Source organism: Meriones unguiculatus, chromosome 1 (genome assembly GCF_030254825.1).
Source record: "Meriones unguiculatus strain TT.TT164.6M chromosome 1, Bangor_MerUng_6.1, whole genome shotgun sequence".
Taxonomy (NCBI): domain Eukaryota; kingdom Metazoa; phylum Chordata; class Mammalia; order Rodentia; family Muridae; genus Meriones; species Meriones unguiculatus.
In genome coordinates, this window is record NC_083349.1 from 69,448,931 (window position 1) to 69,469,311 (window position 20,381).

General features: G+C 45.0%; 1 protein-coding gene across 1 annotated transcript in view; it reads right to left on the reverse strand.

Annotated features, from left to right (window-relative positions):
• Positions 1–590: 590 nt before the first annotated feature.
• The window catches only part of LOC110560937 (guanylate cyclase 2G-like), a 40,049-nt gene continuing 20,258 nt past the window's right edge, over positions 591–20,381 (reverse strand). Inside the window, exons 14-21 of the mRNA XM_021657123.2 lie at positions 18,847–19,002; positions 14,830–15,007; positions 12,702–12,842; positions 11,184–11,376; positions 9,276–9,450; positions 8,354–8,452; positions 4,534–4,625; positions 591–3,328 (exon numbers count right to left, since the gene is read on the reverse strand). Of these exons, the coding sequence (XP_021512798.1) occupies positions 3,224–3,328; positions 4,534–4,625; positions 8,354–8,452; positions 9,276–9,450; positions 11,184–11,376; positions 12,702–12,842; positions 14,830–15,007; positions 18,847–19,002 (1,139 nt within the window). The 3' untranslated portion in view covers positions 591–3,223. The remainder of the gene's footprint in view (positions 3,329–4,533; positions 4,626–8,353; positions 8,453–9,275; positions 9,451–11,183; positions 11,377–12,701; positions 12,843–14,829; positions 15,008–18,846; positions 19,003–20,381) is intronic.

The window sequence follows — 20,381 nt, forward strand, 5'->3', positions numbered from 1 at the left end:
TGCAATACAAATACAGCCAATGACATCACGTGACAGCACACTCTCATAATTAGCCACCCCTGTGTTTCAGAATATTCCAATGTCGATGACTCACATTTGTCAACAAGAAGCAAACTGAAAACCAACCTTGCTAGAGCATTGGCTGTGGGTGACAGGATAGGCTCAAGTGCTAAGGTTTTGTTTTGTTTTTTTCTTTGTCACATAAATACTTGGCATTTGAAATCACATGTCAGTTTGTCCCTCTGTATTTAATGCCCTTGAGAGGTTTGGAGGTCTGCAGTTTGCTGATCCTTCTACAACTTGCATAAGTGAACTTAGAAATTAAACCAGTTACCAAGTCATGTTTTGCCATGGTTGGGGCTGGAGGGTTCCATGCAGCCTAAACGTGGTGTCTAGCCAGTGAATCAATCAGTTTGGAATCTCCTCCTAATGTAAACTCAGAGTTAGCTGTAGTCAAGAATTACAGAAAACATGTTTTATTGACTCTTACATAGTTTACAGATATCCAAGTTATAGGCCTTTGGCTGTCAGACTAAAACAATGTTTAATTCAATCATCTTGATTTATGATCTTGTATCTCTGCCTGGTGCTATGAACTAAATAAAATGCCTAGGATAAGTAACCTCTGACTGCAGTTTACAGTGTTCATACATTACGATAAAAGCCAATCCCACAGTTCTTCCAAGGGTTTCTAGACTCCACAGAATCCACATATTCCACAGAATTTCAATCGCTAGTGCTTCAAACACTCCAGTACGGGAGTTTGCAGACAGAGAGGTGAAGGAGGTCAAGCCGGCTTGCATGGCCAACATTGACGAGGAACAGAACCACCTGGGTGATGCTTGCCTTCGAACTTCAGTGTCTCTTGCCAGTGACGAGGTGTGTGCTTTAGGTTTAACTGGTGGTGTTAGAACTTCTCTGTGACAGATTAAGAGAATGTACCCTCACTACAATGTCTGTTGTAAATTCTAACTCAAACTAAACAAAAAAAAAAAGACACCCAGGGGGAAAAAAGATACAGACTCCCTCAGGTATCTTTCCACGCATAACACTAGATTTGAGGAAACTGCTCCTGGCTGTAACGTCTATACTCATTCCCTTTCTGTCTCTCTCCCCTCCTCCCTCTCTTCTTTTCTCCCTCTCTGTGTACATATACCGAATATATGTATGTATGTATGTGTGTGTGTGTATGAATACAGGTGTGCATGTGGGTGTCTGTGTTTATATTTGTGTGTGTTTTGTATACCTATACAGGTCTGGATATAAAATGTTCGTTATACTATTAAGTGAAGACAGATTTAATGAAGTCTTTATTATTTGAATATAATTTAGGGAAGTTGATGGGCTAGAACTAGAAGCAAATGCACCTCACTGATACAAATACAAAGATGGAACAATAATAGCCAATTAAAGATGGAACAATAATAGCCAATTACCTTATTCAACCCCATCCCTGAAACTGAATAGAATTTTCTAATGCCCTTTTAATATAGCTATATTAGATTATTTGGTTGCTTTGTATTTTCTTTATAGCTCTACTAATCCTTAATGGTGCACTCCTTCCAACTAAACTGTTAGATGAGAATGAAAGAAAGTTTTATATTCTCTTATACTCCCAGTGTGTCAGCAAACAGAGTAAAAGCTTACACATGTTCCTGGCGTTTATAAAATTCACAGATGAGTGGATGGATGGATGGATGGATGGATAGGTGGATGAGGGGTTAGAGAGATGGATGGATGGGAGCTTGGGTGGGTGGGTGAATGGTGTGACGGTTTGGATAAAAAGGCCCCCATAGCCTCATAGGGAGTGGCACTATTAGGAGGTATGACTTGTTGGAGTAGGTGTGGCTTTGTTGTAGGAAATATGTCACAAGGGGCAAGAAGGTCTAAAATGCTCAAACCAGGTCTAGTGTATCATTTACTTCCTGCTGCCTGCCAATCTGAATGTAGAACTCTCAGCTTCTTCTTCAACACCATGTCTTCCTGCATGATGTCAGGCTTCCTGCCATGAAGATAATGAACTAAACCTCTGAAACTGTGAGCCAGCACAAATTAGGCGTTGTCATAGTCATAGTGTCTCTTCACAGCAATAAAACCCTAAGTAGGACAGACTGAATGGATGGGTGTGTGAGTGGAGGGTTAGAGGAACAGGTGACTGTATGGATGGGTCAATGGGTAGATAGATAGATGGATGGAAAGGGAGTAGTCTATCAATCTAACAGCTGCACAAGAGGTTATGATGTGTTTTCTTTCATGGTGCAGCAAAGTGTTTAGAACAAGAAGCCATGATGCTCAAAAAGGGAAGAAGGTAGGAAGCCTGACAAGATGGACTCTAGCCCATTGTCTCCACACTGGAGTAGAAGGGAGGAACTCCCTAACATAAATTCCTTCTGCCACTCCTCCTCCTGGGTGACAGTGTAAGAGGCTCAGCCCTTAATACTGAGAGCTTTCAGGGGAGCAGAGCCTCTGGCCAGAACTGTACCAAGGACAGGAAGTCTCTGAAGGTCAGAGAAATCAGTCATGTGCCTCTGGGACGAAACAAAGTACAGCAGATGGGAACGCTCAGGGGTGGTCACCAACATGGGTTAATGCTGGGAACTCTTTCCTTGGTTGTGAAAAAAAGGCAAGAGTTATACAAAACATTTTTGTAAACATTGTCATGAAAGTTCCCCAATAAATCAAAAGGTAGTTTGTTTCCCAAAGCAGTACTCAAAAATATGTCCACAGTGCACACCAACAACAAAGAAAATCTAACTGGTCTCATTGGGTCTCCCTTCCTCGTTTCTGGGTGTTTCAACAGAATAAGGATGTCAAGGGCAGCATCTTATCCAAATGCCCTCTGCATTCCCAAGGAACCACGTAGGCTGGACACTTTAAGGTACAAAGAAAGAAGTGTTGTGAGAAAAAGTAGGATAGGGTGGGCTGTTGCCCAGCCTGTAGCCTCCTCTTTCCTTCCCTCAGAGGGAAATGGGTTTTAGGCAAATTCATGAGTTGTGACGCTAGAAACCTCTGTGCCTGGCCTTGCCTGGGAATGAGTTCCCTGTATCTTCCTCTACCAACTGCCCACCAGCTAGGGGTCAGGAAGGACACCAATCGAACAGCACCCCCTAGTGGGAGACCGAGTCAATGCCAGCAACTACAACAGTTGTGGAATGTTGGACACATTTCACCCCAAAAGGATCCCCACGGAAATCAGTGGCTCCACAAACATCTTGAAAGAGCCTCAGGAGCTCTCTGGAACTTTAGCTTCTTCCTCGGTAAACTCGGGGAGCGGGACAGTGAAGCCGGCTTTGCCCTTCAGCCAGAAGGTGGTCTGTTCTCCCTTGCCCTGTGGGAAGGGAAGGAGGGTCTGGTGAGCCAGAAAAGAGCAGCTGACAGGGAAGCCTGGCTGGCTCTGGCTTGCCTTGACAGGCAGCAAGCTATCCCTGAGAGGAACGCCTAACTGTGTACGGAATCCTGGCGACTACGTGGGCCACTCGCCATTTTCTTTTGTGGAAAGGGCTGCAAAGAATAAAGTTCACTGGCTCCTTGGCCCCCTGGTCCCCTGGGCTCTGGCCCCTGGCCCCTTGGTCTCCGGCAAAAATCTTTAAAATATAATAAAATCTGAACTTTTAGTGTGACCTGGGGACCAACGAAGGCACCTCATACACATGTGTACGTAGAATCCAAATGTTCAGTTAACCACCATGCCTATTTTCCATATGCACAACTAAGTCCCCTAGTCGGGCCACCAGTCAGGAGATGACATCAGCCCAAGAAGGTCATACAGTGCTGTCCCCAAGTCCTCTACCTGCTGGACGGACAGTGCCCTGGCACCAGGGAGTTGATGCCACTCTCTTCTCTCTCGTTTCTTTTTCAATGCCCGAGTCTTTGGTGGTACTGGGGAATGAACCTGGGCCCTCACAGTTGCTAGACAAGCGCTCTGCTACTGAGTTACAACCCAACCCTTCCCTGTTCTCTGTTTTCTAGGTTTCCACCCCTGCCCAGACAGCCAAGGCGACCACCACTGCTGCTGTGTGCATAGCTCCAAAACGGCATTGAAAATGTCTCCAGGGGATCATCTGTTCTCCTCCCCTCCCCAGTCCCAGGAAAGGGAAGCCTGAGGGGGTGAGTAAAAGGCCATCCAACCATTTCAGTGATGCGCTGGGCTGAAGACGGCAGAGAAAATGGTAAGAGCATTTTGTACTACATGGAGATGAGGCCAACCAATAGATTCCTGTTTTCTATTTTCTGGACCTAGAGACACAGAGGAAGAGAGGGAGTGTTCACTGTGGCCTTGTGTTCAAGCGGAAGCTGGGAGACCCTCTGGTAGCAGAAAGGACAGAAATCCCTTAAGGAGTGACAGCTGGAGCAGTTTCTATTGGTAGTCTGTATCTGACCACCAGAGATGGCTGAGCCACCTCCACAGGGGGCCCAGCAGACAGGAAAGCCTCCAGAGGGGGCCCAGCCCTGCACCACCACGCACAGAGTCACTCGTCTCCCCCCATTTTTCCATATGTCTATCAAGGTGAAAAAGAGTCGGCCTGGCCTTACCTTGACTGAAATGGTGCCTCGCTTTTGCAGATGGTACCCTCCTGCTGCCACAAGAGCTCCTGCGGTGCTCTGAGAAACGTGAATCCGGAGAGCTGCCAGAAGCCAGGCATGGCCCAGTTACCATCTTGTCACTGGGGGAGCCTAGGAGGGCTTCTTTGAGAGGGGACCAACATTACTCTCCCTCTTTGTTCTCTAGAATTTCTCATGGAACAAAGCACACAGCTGGGTATCATAATCCCAGCCCATGGGAAGCAGAGCTGCGGGGGGGGGGGGGACTTGCCAAGGGGGGGAGGGGGGAGACCTGAAGTTCAAGATCAGTTTTTACTACATTGAGTTCCAGGCTATCCTGGGATTTAGTCAGACCATTTTCAGATACACAGGTAGGTAGGTGGTTGGTAGATAGATAGATAGATAGATAGATAGATAGATAGATAGATAGATAGATAGATAGACAACAGGAAGGCAGGCAGGCAGACAAATTAAAGAACACGTGATAGCCACTGTCTGGAACACACAGGTTGGGACCCTCAACCACGGAGGCATTGGAAAGATACTTATGGATTCTTATTAGTGTTTGGATTAGGAACCCAGAGAAGACATACTGCTGAAAATGTTACCATAACAAAAGGTGCAAGTAGAAACAGTTTTGGAGCCTGCCTAGGCAGCCAACTTTCTGATTTACTGTAAACCTTTCCTTACAAGATGATAGGTTTAAATATGTGTCTTAAAGTTAGTTGATTAACTTGGGTAATAAAGTAACTGTGTGTGTGTTTACACATTGTGAGAAATCAGTACATTCAAAATAATGGCAACCTAAATTCTTGAAATTTAAATCACTGAAGAATTATTTTTTCCATGTTTCAACTGAGAAATAACATATATATCAAGCAATGGTTTGTGCAATAAAATTACTAGAAAGCATACAAGAACGTGGTGCTTCCTAGAGTCCTGATCATAGATTTCCTCTGTACCACCAGGAATATACTCTATATCAGAGATGGAACCACCTACTCACAGACCAGTGTTTGCAAATAAAGTTTATTAGAACCAGGTCATTCCTCTGTTTCAATTGTTGTGTTGGAGGATTACTGCCTCCTTTTACTAACCTAGGCCTAGTCCTGGAAGCTTCCAGCCTCTGTACAATCTAAACTAGGCCCAGACTGTATTCAGCCTCTGAGACTTACTGCTGAATAAGCTCACCATTTCTTGTTCTTACTAAGCTCTGGGCTGGCTCAACTCAGCTGTTCTGGCTCAAACTCCTATCCCAGCTGACTTATTCCATCTGGCTTCTCTCTCTCAGTCACTGAATTAATTGCTCTGCTTGGCCTCAAACTAACTTAAGCAATCTGCTCTGATCTTCTGGCTCCTTCCCATTCCCTGGCTCATTCTGTCTTCACCTGTGATCTAGCTTGTTCTCTCTTCAACCTGTCTCTGTATATCTATCCTAGTAAAACTGCCTCCTCTCTCTGTATTGCCCCTCAAATAGCTTTCTTTTCTTCTCTCTTCTCCTGAGAGTTGGGCTTATCCTATTCTGTCAAGTCTTTCTCTCATTCACCACTGTTTCTGCCACTCAATTACACATCACTTTCAAACATGGCTGTTTCCTTCTACAAACTATCTTTACCTTCATTGTTTGGGATTAAAAGCATGTACCACCACACCTGGATCCAAGCTTTTCTTTACCTGAAGCTTACTCTATAATAGGCTGGCCTCGAATGCAGATGTGCTTGCTTCTGTGTCCTGAACCCTCTTTTAAAGATTTATTTCTTTTTGCATATTTGAGTACTCTGCTGGCATGTACACCTGCATGCCAGAATGTGGCATCAGAGCCCAGTAAATAGGGTTGGGAGGCACCATGTGGTTGCTGGGAATTGAACTCAGGACCTCTGAAAGAGCAGATGGTGCTCTTAACCACTGAGCCATCTCTACAGCCCCTGATGGTGCTCTTAACCACTGAGCCATCTCTACAGCCCCTGTCTCCTGGATTAAAGGTGTGTTTGTATTCTCGTAGGATCACACAGATCTAGAAAGTCTTTGGATGTGATCTCTTGCCAAAGCAGCCATGTTCTAAATTAATATTCCTCTACACATTTACATATTTCTAAAAATACTCTTGAACTATTACATCAGAAATAAGTAGTTGCAGCTGGGACTATATGGGCCCTAAAACCTAAAATATTTACTGTATGGCCCTACAGGAAAAAAATTCTAATTTTGTGCTTTGTGTTTATGCATATATGTATAATATTTCATTATGTATAGATCTGTTAATAATGGGAAGAAATTGGTAGGTTGGCTATTTTTACTATGTTAATCCTATGGATCCATTAACAACATGGAAGATCCTTCTATCTTCTGCTATCTTCTTTCTTCAAAGTTTGAAGTTTTTGTCATAGAGAGCTTTTATTTGTTTGGTTAGAGTTACACCAAGATACTTTATATTATTCAAGGCTTAAAAGGTGCTGTTTCCCTAATATCTTTCTCAGCCCATTTGTCGTTTGTATATAGGAGGGTTACTGATTTTTTTAAAGTTAATTTTGTATCCAGCCACTTTGCTGAAGGTGTTTATCAGCTGTAAGAATTCCCTGGTAGAGCTTTTGGAGTCATTATACTATTTTATCATCTGCACGTAGTGATAATTTGACTTCTTCCTTTTCAATTTGTATCCCCTTGATCTTCTTTAGTTGTCTTATTGCTCTCACTAAAACTTCAAGTACTATACTGAAGGGGAGGAGGAAGAGTTGAAGAAGTCAGAGGGGTCAAGGACATCACAAGAAAACCTACAGAACCAACTAACTTGAACTGCCAACCAGAAAGCAGGCATGGATCTGACCTGGGCCCTCTGGATATATGTAACAGATGTGCAGCTTGATCTGCATCTATGTAACAGATGTGCAGCTTGATCTGCATACATGTAACAGATGTGCAGCTTGATCTGCATCTATGTAACAGATGTGCAGCTTTGTGTAGGACCCCTAAGCAGGAGCAGGAGCAGGAGCTGTCTCTGACTACAATGCCTGCCTTTGGATCCCTTTCCCCTAACTGGGCTACCTGTCTAGCCTCAATAGAAGAAGAGGTGCCTAGTCTTACTGCAACTTGATATGCCGAGGCTGGTTGATATCCTTGGGAGTCCTCCCCTTTTCTGAGGAGAAGGGGGAGGGGTAGATGAGGGAGTAAGGGGGAGGGACTGGGAGGAGAGGATGAAGGGGAAGCTGTGATCAAGATTTGAAGGAATTAAGTAACTTCATTCAAAAAAAAAAAGAAAGAAAGAAAAGGAGGATTTTGAAAAAGAATGAGAAGAAAGGCTGAAGGCATGGCTTGATGGGTTAAAATGCTAGCTATGCAAGTATGAGGCCTGAGTTTTGATTCCCAGCACCCACATAAAAGCTGGGTGTCATTCGCATCTATAACCCCAGTGTTGGGAAGTGGAGACAAGTGAATTCTGAGAGCTCTCTGGCCACCTAGCCTAGTCAGGAAACTTTAGCTTCAGTGAGACCCTGGCTTAAAAACTAAAGTGAAGACTAGGAGAGCAGTAGAGAAAATACCTGACATATGCCTTCTACACACACACACACGAGAAAGCGAGAGAGAGATTTAAAAGAAAGAAGCCATATGTGTTTCTGTAGCTCCACTGAGCACACAGGGAAAAAAAATATCACTGTCTACACAGCTGGCACTCAGGTTGTCTCCTGGGAATAATCTTATCATCTGGATGGAACAGAAGAGACAAAATACAGACAAGTCTTCTAAAACACCCACTGGTTAGCAATAGAGGAGCAGGGGACAGGAACACTGTGCTTGCAGAGCAAGTGATACCCACGTAAACTGCTGCTTTCCATTCTGGAGGCCATGTTCACAGTGTCTCCAAAAAGGCAGTACCTGGGCATGGTGATGCCCACCACGCCAGCAACCACAGGACCTAGGGAGGGAACAATAGGAGGGTCTAACTGCCTGCATGCCCCAAGGCTGGGCTCCAAGCAGGCCACCAAGTCCATAGAGGAAGTTAATTCAACAAGTATTTCGTTAAGTGCCCCCGTGGAGCCATGCTTGACAATGTGCATCAAGGAGTCCCTGCAACGATCCAGAGATCACACACGCTTCCCGAGAAATCAAGTCGAACCCTAACCATGTTGATTATGAACTGCAGATGTACACAAAGCCTGCAGCAGCACAAACTTGAGGAATTCGTTATGACTGGAGAACAGGTGTGCTTTCAGTACCATGGGCATGTAATGGGGGAGGGGCAGAGGTGGAGGGACTCATGCAAAAGGAAACTATGAACCATTTTCTCAAGGGCGTATTAAAACATGAGCCTGTATCTTTCAGGAGACTGAAGCAAGCCAACCTCAGCTGTATTGCAAGACTCCCTCAATATTTTTTCCCAAAAAAAGTAATAAAGGAATATTAAATTAAGTAAGAATCATCCATCTGCAAGTCGTAAGACCACGAGTTTGACAAAAAGAAAATTTATCAAAGGAACACCAAAAGGGAAGCATGAAGGAATGTGGTCTAGCCTGGCTCCCACACTCTGCCTGCCTCCGTTTCTAAAACATCTCGGAGTTTCTAGGCATCCTTATTTGCACCAAGCAGCTCAACTAACTGGAAACATGTGCATTGTCTGGTCTCCGGCACTATAACCACTTAAAGGCTGTGCTCCTAAAAGCCTCAAGCCCAGCTGCTCAAGCCCAGAGCCACCTGTGGCACGCAAGGACCGTCTGCCTCCTGCCATCGGTTCTGTGTACCTGTATGGAGGCCTATCCGGAGTTTGAGTCTCTCCTCAGGCATGTGCCCAATTTGGAAGTGGGTGGTGGCACTGAGTAAATGCAAGGCCATGGTGGCAATCTCAGCTGCATGTTGGGTTCCATTGCGGACGGGAAGCCCACTGGCCACCATGTACGCATCCCCAATGGTTTCAACCTGGAAATGACACAACAAAGGACTCACAGGTTTCTGGAGGGGTGGCACTGGACAGAAGAGGAAATTGGGTTAGACAACAAGACCCCCAGATTCCCAAACCCTCTCCTGAGGCTTCATAGTCCAAAGCTTGAGTCTTGCTGGTGTCCACTCCACCAAGTCCAGCATTTCTTCAAGTGTCTGTTCTTGCCCCCATTCCTGCTCCCCATAACCACTGCTTGCACCTCTGAGATGTGATAACCCTGGTACCTTGGACATTTCCCTAGTCCAAGGTCAGAACAAGCTAGACCAACAGCCACATACAAGTCAGGTAAATCCTGAAGGATGACGTGGATCCCTCCAGTGGAGTCCATATTAGCCAACCCAAAATGTCCTCATGCCTAACGGCTTAGAAATGCCTACACACCATTTGATTCATTCACTCACACATGTAGACATTTATTGACATGTGTTCCTCACTATCAGCCCTCCTAATAAAGCCAGAGTCCTTGTCAGAACAGAAGAAACCGATGACTAGAGACCCGAGGCATCAGCCTTTTGCAGACACAGTTGTATCCAGTAGAACCCAAAGATGGTGTGGAAAGCCATGGTATCGTCAGGTGGTGGGAACACTTCTCTTCTGATGATGCCAAAATTCCAAAAGTCGGTTATTCAATAGGTCTAACCTGATTCAAGGCCACTTTTCCCCTCCTGAGAACAATCTCACAAAACAGGCCAGGTATAGTAGCCACCCCTGCCAAGTGCCCCTGGGGAGGGAAAGTGAGGCAGAAAGTCTGGGGACATTGGCCTAGGCAGAGCAGGAGTGGGGATCAGCTCCTAGAGTCACTGTGACATCCTTTCTTTCACCCTTGGACACTCATCATCTAGTGGAGAATACTTAGGGATACCCATTGAGCCACTCAAGGGATATGGCCACACTGTTCTCCAAACCTTGTCTATCCCAGGACATGGGTAGAGATAGAGGCAGCATTCTGGGGTCATGGGTAAGGTGGTACAGTTGTGGCTGCCTAACAGGTCTGTGGTGGCACAGGCACACAGCATTCCCCCTGTGATCTGACCCTCCCCACAAAGAGGTCAAATGACCCACAGAGAAGCCTCAGCACCACTACACACATTTCACTGCGGTCCTCCTCCGTCTCCTTCTCATCTGTGGGACCATGTTTATATGCTGCTTGAGTAGCGCTACCCAGGCGATAGCTGCCCTCTCCCCTTCGGCCTCAGCCTGATAGTGTAAATTTGAAGTGTCTATCTTCACTCTGGATTTCTAGGATCATTCCAAAAAAAAACAAGATCCACAGGGGATCTATAGGTAGCAGCTTTGAGCTTCCTGGGGTCTGAAGGACACAATTCGGTACTGGCTGACATCTCCTTACAAACACTCACCTGAAACTCACCAATCAAGATGGTTGGCCAACGAACCCCAGCAGTCTACCTGATTCTGCTCTCCAGTGCTCAGAGTCATGTACCAGGAAGCCCCACTTATTTTATGTGGGTTCTGGGGATCAAATTCAAGTTATCCAGCTTGCAAGACAATCACTTTAGTGATGGAGTCATCTGCAGCCGCCACAGTGACTTTGGACAAGCATGTATGTTTGTGACTAGTCAAGGCCCTTCCCAAGAAGACAGACAGAAGTAAAGTGCCAGCTCCTGCCATGAACTGAGATGAACTGAGATGAGGTCTGTCCTCACTCATCCTGGGGACAGCGGATGAGGAGTCTATGTGCGTCACAGCTCACCTTGTACACGTCATGGGTTTGTATCGTGTGGTCGAACAAACTGTACAGGTCATTGAGGAGTTTCACCACTTGCAAGGGGGAGCTGAGAGAGCACAGCTTCGTAAATCCCACAATGTCAGAGAAAAAGATAGTGACAGACTCAAAATGTTCTGGTTCCACAGACTTCCCGGCTATGAGCTGTTCTCCAACAAAGCTGAAATCAGAGAAAGGAGAGTTCTGAACAAACTTGTGCTTGATTCTGCTTCCATGGCTCGTGGCAAAGTCAACCCCCCTATAGGCCCTTTGGCTTTGGTGGGCTAGGTTTTTACTTATTAAAAGTACTGTATAGAGGGATTTTGCATTTTCTCTAGAGAGAGATTTTAAGCAGTGGCTATAAACTGCAGCAGAGGGTGGAGGTCAGGGACAGGTCACATAAATGGCTTCATTAAATAGTTTCTCACTGAAAACATCTTGTTCCTTTCTATTGCATCTAGAGTTTTATGGTAAAGACTTGGTGTGCAGCGTGAAAGTGAATGCAATCACTCAACCAATATTTTTACTTCAGCCAACTGTTCTCTTGTGAGTGCATTCAAATCCACTATGCTCTGGACCAGTGGTTTTCAACCTTCCTGATGCTGCAACCCTTTAATACAGTTCCTCAAGTTGTGGTGACCCCAACCATCATTTTTTCTGTTATTTCATAATTGTAATTTTGCTACTGTTATGTATCATAATTTAAATACTTTGAGAGACAAAGGTTTGCCAAAGGGGTTGCAACCCACAGGTTGAGAGCCACTGCTCCAGACAGATGAATATGATGGAACCCACCATTAATCCCAGCACTCGGGAGACAAAGCCAAGTGGATCTCTGTGGCTTCAAAGACAATCTTAGTTACACAGTAAGTTCCGGGGCAGCCAGGGTTACATATTGAGACCCTATCTCAAAATGAAGAAAGAAAAAAAAATCCTCTGCTCCTGCTCTTTGGATGACATGCAGAATACAATAATTTCCATATCAAATGCTTCTATCTAGGGTTCAGAGGATGCACAGGTAGAAAAAGAACAAGAGTCGAAGCAGTATTTAACTTGATGCCAAGGCACAAATTGAACTAGGCAGAGGTTTCAGAGGCAAGCAATGGTGGTGCATTAGTGGCTAGACATGAAGCTAGCCTGCCCTCTAGTGGCTACATACTATTGCTGCATTCACTACCTTCCACATTTCTATTTCTGTGGTTTGGGGAAGTTTCTTTAACAAGATGGATCAACTTGCCAACTTTTACACACATATACAGTTCTCTCTGTGTGTCTCTGTCTCTCTGTGTCTCTGTCTCTCCCTCTTTCCCTCCCTTTCTCTTTCCCTCTCCATCTCCCTCTCTCTCTTCCCTCTTCACTACTCCCCTGCTTGGCTCCCTTTTATAAAGCTTAATATTCTCCTTGAAAAAGCACAGTAGAAGTGTTTCTCCTGTGTGGAACCAAGAAGCCAGCAGGGTTCTTTTTCCTCGTGTTGTTTTTGGCCTGCCCACCATTGCTCCCGAATACCTTGGCAACATGGTAGACAGGAGTTTCTCCACCTTTTTTTTCTCTGCCACCAGCTGGCAGGTCCGCTCTTCCACCACCTCCTCCAGGTGATTGGCATACATTTCCAGCTTGCCCATCATGCTATCCAAGATGCTCACCTGGCTTTAAAAGACTGAAAACGTTAGCACCCTCTTCCAGGAACCATAGGACCACAGTGGAAACACAAATCCCAATCACACGTCTCAGGAATATACTTCTTGCCCTAAGGTGAGCTACTGAAGGACGGCCCATAGCAGAGAGTTCCAGACCCTGAGATGAAGGAGTGCCCATGGCAGAGAGAACTGGGCCCTGAGCTGAAGGAGTACCCATGGCAGCAGAGTTCTGGACCGTAAGCTGAAGGAGTGCCCGTGAGTTATAGCCCTGAGCTGAAGCTGCACCCTTTATTACTCTGGGCCTTAGTTCACTCATCTGAGAAATGTGCCTTGCGTGTGTTTTTCTGGGGTTTTGGGAGTTAGTGTGTATAACCTGCCTAGTGGTGGATCTTGTGGCCAGCAGACATTCAACAGTGGCCTTTGATGACTCTTCCTCAGTTCCCAGCAAGCTCCTTGCCATGGTCACAACTAAGAGAAAAAGTACAGATTACAGAATGGGACTTTTCTCAGGTTTTCTAACATGGATCGTGTTTAGATTCCATAGAACTGCATCCCAGAGGTGCCCCTGAGAAATCACCTAAATCCCTCACCTTTTAGATGAGGCCCTAAGACTCAGATAGGAAATAAGTTGTCTTGATGTTGGGACCATATTGTCTGAGTAAAAAGTCAAAGACAATCTATAATCCAAGAGGGATTGTGTAATTGGCTTGGCTTAATCACTCCACAAAGTATGCATATTTTGAAACATCATATTTTATACCATTAGCTCCAATATTTTAAATAGCAATTAAATCATTTAAAAATTAGCAATTAAAATGAACTGTTGTAACCTGGAAAAGAACACAGGCTGCTATGTTAAGAATGCCAAATTAAATGGCCAAGTTAGAAGTAACACCTTCAGGCCTGGGCTCCTTCTGCTCCTTCTCTTCAAGCTCTGTGAAATTAAATACTCACTGTATTAAAAATTACAGTAGCAGGCCAGGAGTAGTGGCACACACCTTTAATCCTAGCACTGGGGAGGCAAGACAGGTAAATTCTGTGAGTTCAAGACCAGCTTGATCTACGTAGGGAATTCTAAGCCAGACAGAGCTACACAAGAACGTGTCTCTTAAAAAAGATACTGTCATGTATCATGGGGCTGAAGAGAAGGCTCAGTGGTTAATAGCACTTTCTGCTCTTGCAGAGGACTCAAGTTTTGTTCCCAGTGCTTACAAGGCAGCTCACAGCTGCCTATAATTCCAGTTCCAGGGAACCTGATGCCAACTTCAGCATCTATTGCCACACATACACATAAATACTTTTTAAAATTATACTGGATAATATCAGCCTGATAGGCAAGGAGCTGCTATTGAAAAAAGGGTTTGAGAGTTTGAGAGGTGGGCTTAACCCGAAGTCAGTCACCAACCAAGAGGTTGGGGTTAGCTCTGTAGTATCCCTTTGCCCAGCACACACGAGGCCCTGGACTTGATCCTCAGCTTTGTAGACTTAAACAAATGAGTGATAATCTCAAGTTGGTGAGTGATTTTTTAACCTGTAGTCCAACACCAAATCATTAGTTATGATTCTAAGAATAAAAATTTGAAAAAGATACTAAAGCAGTGCCAAAACAGCCTGGGGGGGGAGGAACCCTTGACTAATGAGAGAAGTTTGAATGGGCCCATTGGGCAGTGGCATTACTAATGTCTGATCCATGTTCACAAAATAAATGAAGACTCTGCCACTGCACCTTAGCCAGTATGTAGAACAGTGCTTTGCACACGGTGGACTTTAAGTGGATACATGGTGACAGAGGGAAGGAGGAGGGAGGATGGAAAGATGAATAAGAGAGGTAGGAGAGGAGGCGGGAGAAGGGAAGGAATGGATTGAAGGAAAGGGGATGGGAGGAGAGGGAAGGGAAGGGAAAAGAGGAGCCATACAGAATCTGTCACAACCCTGGCTTTTTCAGTTCCCAGTGGCTACATGACTTGAAGGAAGAATCTACTGCACCTTTAACTTACCCTCTGGGACTGGCTTCTCGTAACATCTTCTTGATGGAAGGAAAGGTGGGCCTTTGCTCTGGAGACTCATCCCAACACGCCCTCACCAGGGCTACAATGCGTGCATCACCTCTATCCTCTGACAGGGATGGGCGAAATGGAACAGGTGCCCTGGGGTCTTGGATGCGGCTGATGATCTCTGAAATCCATTTGGGGCTTGGATAAACAACCTAGATGGTTTTTCCCGTCAACACAAGCCTGTTTAAATGGTGACGATATTCTCAATTTGAAAACAAAGTTAAACAATACATTTGAGTTCCAGGACAATCTCAATATGTGAATAGATGTTCTAGATCCTTCTAGAAATTAAAGAGTCCAGGGCAAATGTAGACCCAGCCTCTGACCCATCCATTTCCAAAGCAAGCCTTTTTAAAATAGGGCTTCTCTCGGTGGTCTCACAAATGGAGAGGCTTTGCTGCCTAACTCTCCAAAGTGCGCATCATGAAACTTCGTATCCCGTTCTTCACAAAAATGGTTTTTATGAATAAATGCCACTGTCTCCCTGCCTGTCCAGTTTTGTAAACCTGCTTCCTTTCACTTCTTCACAGGCTTCTAGCAGCATTTTCTAAGGAGTCCATTACCACCTTCTAAAAAAGAAATATTTTGATAGTAAGGTATACATATTTTGATATAAAAACACGGTGCTACAACAACATAAATGAGCACTGAGTGTGTGCCTATGTAGAAAGCGCTGGTGTGGAAGGGCACACATGTGCCCGGTCTGGTAGTGAGGTCTGGAAAAGCGAAATCATAGTCTGTATGTGGTTGGGGATTTTGGAGAGGGTTGAGTAGGGAAATGTCATCTTCTGTTTGACAGTGTAACGGTAGTCCCATGGGCCCTGGATATTTGATAACACTGAGGAAAGTTCATAGTAGAGTTAAGTTTAAGGAATAAAAGCATTGCTTTTTAAAAAATATCAACCAGGACATGAAACAAGCTAGAAATGGGATTCAGGCCCTAAGGAAAGGTCTAACTGTGCTGTGTGTGCATGTGACTTTGTTAAAGTAGCACAGGGGAAAGGTGAGGACCCACAAAATGCCTGAAACAAGGCAAAGGGAGCTAGTCACACTCCTTCCCTTCACAGCTACCAGGCTACACGTGCTTCATATGAGGCCCTGTTAACAAGTGTAGAACCACCTTAGCATGCATTGTGACTGAACAAATAAGTATACAGACAGCAGATGGCAGTGAGGCTCACACTGTTGGAGAGGGAGGTTACAGAGAAGCAAGGGAGACTGGAATGAAGCACAGCGGTGAGGAGGTCAAGCCATCCGTGTCATTACAAACTCACATTTAGCTCAGTATAGATGCAGATTATGCCTGTGTCTTATATGTGGGTTACTATGCATATCTTCATTCCCATCTACCAGAGACGGGGTAGAGGCAACAATACTCCAGGAGCAAAAAGCATGCTTATGTCCAAGTACCACCATCTGAAGAAAGAAGCCAGGGCTGCTTGGAGAATGGCCTGCTTCTTGTACTGAGTGGGGATTGTAGTGCTGAGTGGACATGTGCAAAACAAACCTATGACATCTATAGTACCAAAAGGTAGAAAATCACTCAAAAGTTAAACAAAATACATTAGCAGCTGTGTGTCCAGAAACCATGCCACCAGCTGAAATGGGACACCATTTGAGCTACAATATTAAGGAGAAAATTTCCATGAGCCTATATTGATAGATATTAACAATTAAGGAAAGAGATAAATGGGATCAAGTAGATAAATCTATTAGAGAGAAATTTATTTGATATCTATAGTAATTCTTGATTTAATATGGCCTATGCATAGTGACTTCCTTCCAATATGGAAGGATAAAATCAAGAACTCTACAGTGGAGTTATCAACAAGGATTATCTCATTCAGGTAACCAAAGTCAGCATTTGACAGCCATGGTCACCTCATTAAGAATTGGCAATATCAAAAAAGTGACAATTTATGTCAACATGATTGCCCCAACACACATAACCCCAGATAACCATGAGAAACAGAAAAGGTCAGATGTTCCAAACGAGAAGTGATCTCTACAATATCTGGCCAATGGCTGGGGAAATAACTCCCTGGGGAAGGTACTTGCCGTGCATCCACAGAATCTGTGTAAATGCCTAATGGGTGTGGTGGCCTGCCTACAAGCCCAGAACTTGCAAAGCAGTGACAGGGCTTTTCCAAGCAAGCTAGCTAGTCTAGATAGCCAGAAAGGCAAGGTCTGGGCTCAGCAAGAGACCCTGACCTCATGTTGGAGAGCTACAGATGGCAACCTTGGGCTTTCACACAGGCATCCACACACATGTGCGCCCACAGACGCATGTGCACACAAACACAGACAAACACACATAGGTGTATACAAAGATCAGACACAGGTCAAAGAAACCTGATCAGTACTCCTCAAAAATTCCCAGGTCATAAATGGGGACAGAGGAATTCTCCTCGAGGTACATAAAAAGGCAACCACACACAGTGTATCACCCAAGACAGGGTACTGAGCCAGGAGAAACGAAGGCAACCTAAATCAAGTGCAGGCTAATAGAACACAAAATATAGGTTACAGACTATATGTAGCTGGGTTGGTGCTGCCCTCCTGAAATCCCAGCCCTGAGGAGGCTGAGGCAGGAGGATCCCTTCAAGTTGGGGGCCAGCCTGATCTACAGTGAGTTCCAGGCCAGAGTGGCATAGTGAGACTCTGTCTCAAAACTCCAAACCAAAACAACATTGCATGTGAGCTATGCCTTTCAGCTATATTTTAATGTTTGAGTACATTCTGAAACAATTCCTTAAAAGTGTACTTTTAAGCAATTTTGTTTCATATCTGTGTAAAGCTCAAACATGAGGGACAGCAATGACCTCAGAAGCAGAGATGGAAGATAGTCCTGTGTTTTCTGACTTAGCTCTAAGGAGTTCCTTGAGAGTCCATCAGATGATAGTGACCCTGACAGTATCTCTGAGATGTGGGCCTGTCACCTAGCAACATGGGTCTGATATTTCCATCCCATCATTTCTACAGTGTATTAACTGCTTTAAAGCAGTTATTTTTTTGTCTTTGGCAAATAGACAGGACACTGGCCTAGGGTTGGGGAGTTTGAATAAATACTTTGGGCCTGTTCCCACATTTCTGGAAGAACAGGTTTGGAGAGGGGCTTGAAACAGCACTTTATGCAGTTTCTGGGAGCTACTCTAGCTACTGACCCAAAGACAAAGAGACCAAGACCAGATCTTCTCAAATGTGCCTCACTCCAGACCTCCTGAGCCAGAAACCTAGCAGCCAGTCTTTGTTTTAGCACCCACTAGAGTTTGAGAACCGCTGGGCTGCTGTACACGGGAACCAGGCTTATCTGTAGAGAAGCAGGAAATGCAACTTGATGCCTACGTGTCGTGTCTATAATCCAAGTACACACTGTCTTTATCCTGGCTACACTACCGTGGAGACAGGCCCACGTGACCAGCCTGCAGTTGCTAAGGGAGAAGCACACTGACTGACAGGGAGTTTTCTCATGGCACACTCAGACTACAGTGGCCAAGAGCAAATGGGAGCAGGGATCCAGGACAGAAGGTGGCTTCTACCAGACTCAGCTGGGACATGTGTGCGTTGGCTTGGTTCCAAATTCACTTTAAAGAGCTTTAGTTTGGGGTGTAAAACACAACTGCGTAAAGTACACTTATAAGGAACTGCTTCAGAATATATCTTAGGCGTTAAAATGTAGACGCTGTAAATTCCAGTTTCAGTGTAGAAACTGGAGTGTGGTTTAAAAGGAACTGCCTACATTCACAGAAGCTTCCGGCTTTGCAAGCCGTCATGGGAGGATGATGTCGAAAGAACAATCATTTTTGTTGTTGTTCTTTTGACAGTTGGGGGAGGGGAGAGAGAAATACATTCTGAGTATTATCAAACTCATCTTATTTCCTTCACACCACAACCTTTTCCCTCCCCCTCCCCCTCCCCCACACAAGTCCCTTTCCCATGAGCAGCGTATTCCAGCTTTACCCTCTGGAGCCTCCTCAAGGTCATCAAAAGGCCCATGGGCCTGCTGGTGGATCAAGTCCCTCATGAGAATGGCAAAGCTGTAAATGTCTCCCTGTGGGGTGCCGGACCAGGGAAGCTCCTGAAGCCGCAACAGCTCTGGGGCTGTCCAGTAGAGCTCTGCAAGACAGCAAGGTAGGTACCATCGTGAGGAAAAGCTACCTAACCCCTTTCATGCTGCCCGAGATACGTGAGGGCAAAGCATCCTGAGAGGCCGGCCCTATGAGTGTCTGCCTAGGAAAGCTTGCAACATCCAGACGAAGGACCATGGAGGAAATAAGGAAGGAGCACACTCTCAAACATGGTCATCATAGTCTACCCAGCACTACAGTCCAAGAGATGGTTTCTATTCATTAAACGATAGTTATATGCAAATCAAATAGTTGGTTAAAATAAATTTCTATATGATTTTTTAAATCAGTAAATGTTTAATTTGTCTGCCTACAATATATAGCTATACACCTAAAGTCGTATAAAAAAATTTTTTTGAGTGAAAAGGGGTCATGTATGAAAACTTTATAGTCTTACCTAGGAGACAGCACACTCCTGGACTCAGTTGGCTTTAAAAAGCCTGTGTGCTGGCTAGTTTTATGTGAACTTGGCCCAGACTAGAGTCACCTGAAAAGGGGGAACCTCAATTGAGAAAATGCCTCCATAAGACTTGCTGTAAGGCATTTTCTTTCAATTAGCAGTTGCTGATGCTGGGCCCAGCCCATTGTGGGTGGGGCCACCTCTGGCTGGTGGCCCTGGGTTCTATAAGAAAGTACGCTGAGCAAGCCATGGGCAAGAAGCCAGTAACCAACACTTCTCCATGGCTTCGGCCTCAGCTCCTGCCTCCAGGTTCCTGTCCCATTTGAATTCCTGCTCTGACTTCCTTCAGTGATGAACTTGCGGAAGTGTAAGCCAAACAAACCCTCTCTTCCCCAACTTGCTTTTTGGTCATGGTGTTTCATCACAGCAGTGGTAAACTAAGACAGCCTGGCAGATCTTACCATACTGAGAACATGGAGGAAAAATGAGAGGGGATAGAGATTTTTAAAAAGAGAGTGAGAACAATAATGATGGCTTTAATGGCCCAAGTAAGGCAAAAATGAGAGTCAGTCCCTAACGCAGACCTTACAGCCAGGGTTCTCAACCTTCCTAATGCTGCAGCCCTTTAATATAGTTCTTCATGTTGTGGTGACCCCAACTATAAAATTTTCTCAATGATACTTCATAACTGTAATTTTGCTACTGTTACAAAGCAATCATAATATAAATATTTTGAAGATAGAGGCTTGCGAAAGGGGTCGCAACCCATTGGTTGAGAACTGCTGCCTTATACCATAGACTGATACCACCCGTGTGGTGACTTATTTTCTCACGCTCCCCAGGTGGACTGAACAACTTCATCCCATCAGCTGGAAAGGAAAAACTGCCCATTGGTTCCTATGCAAAGCACCATCATGAAGCAAAGGTGGACAAGAAACCCTCTGACCCACAGCAAGTGGGTCCAAGAT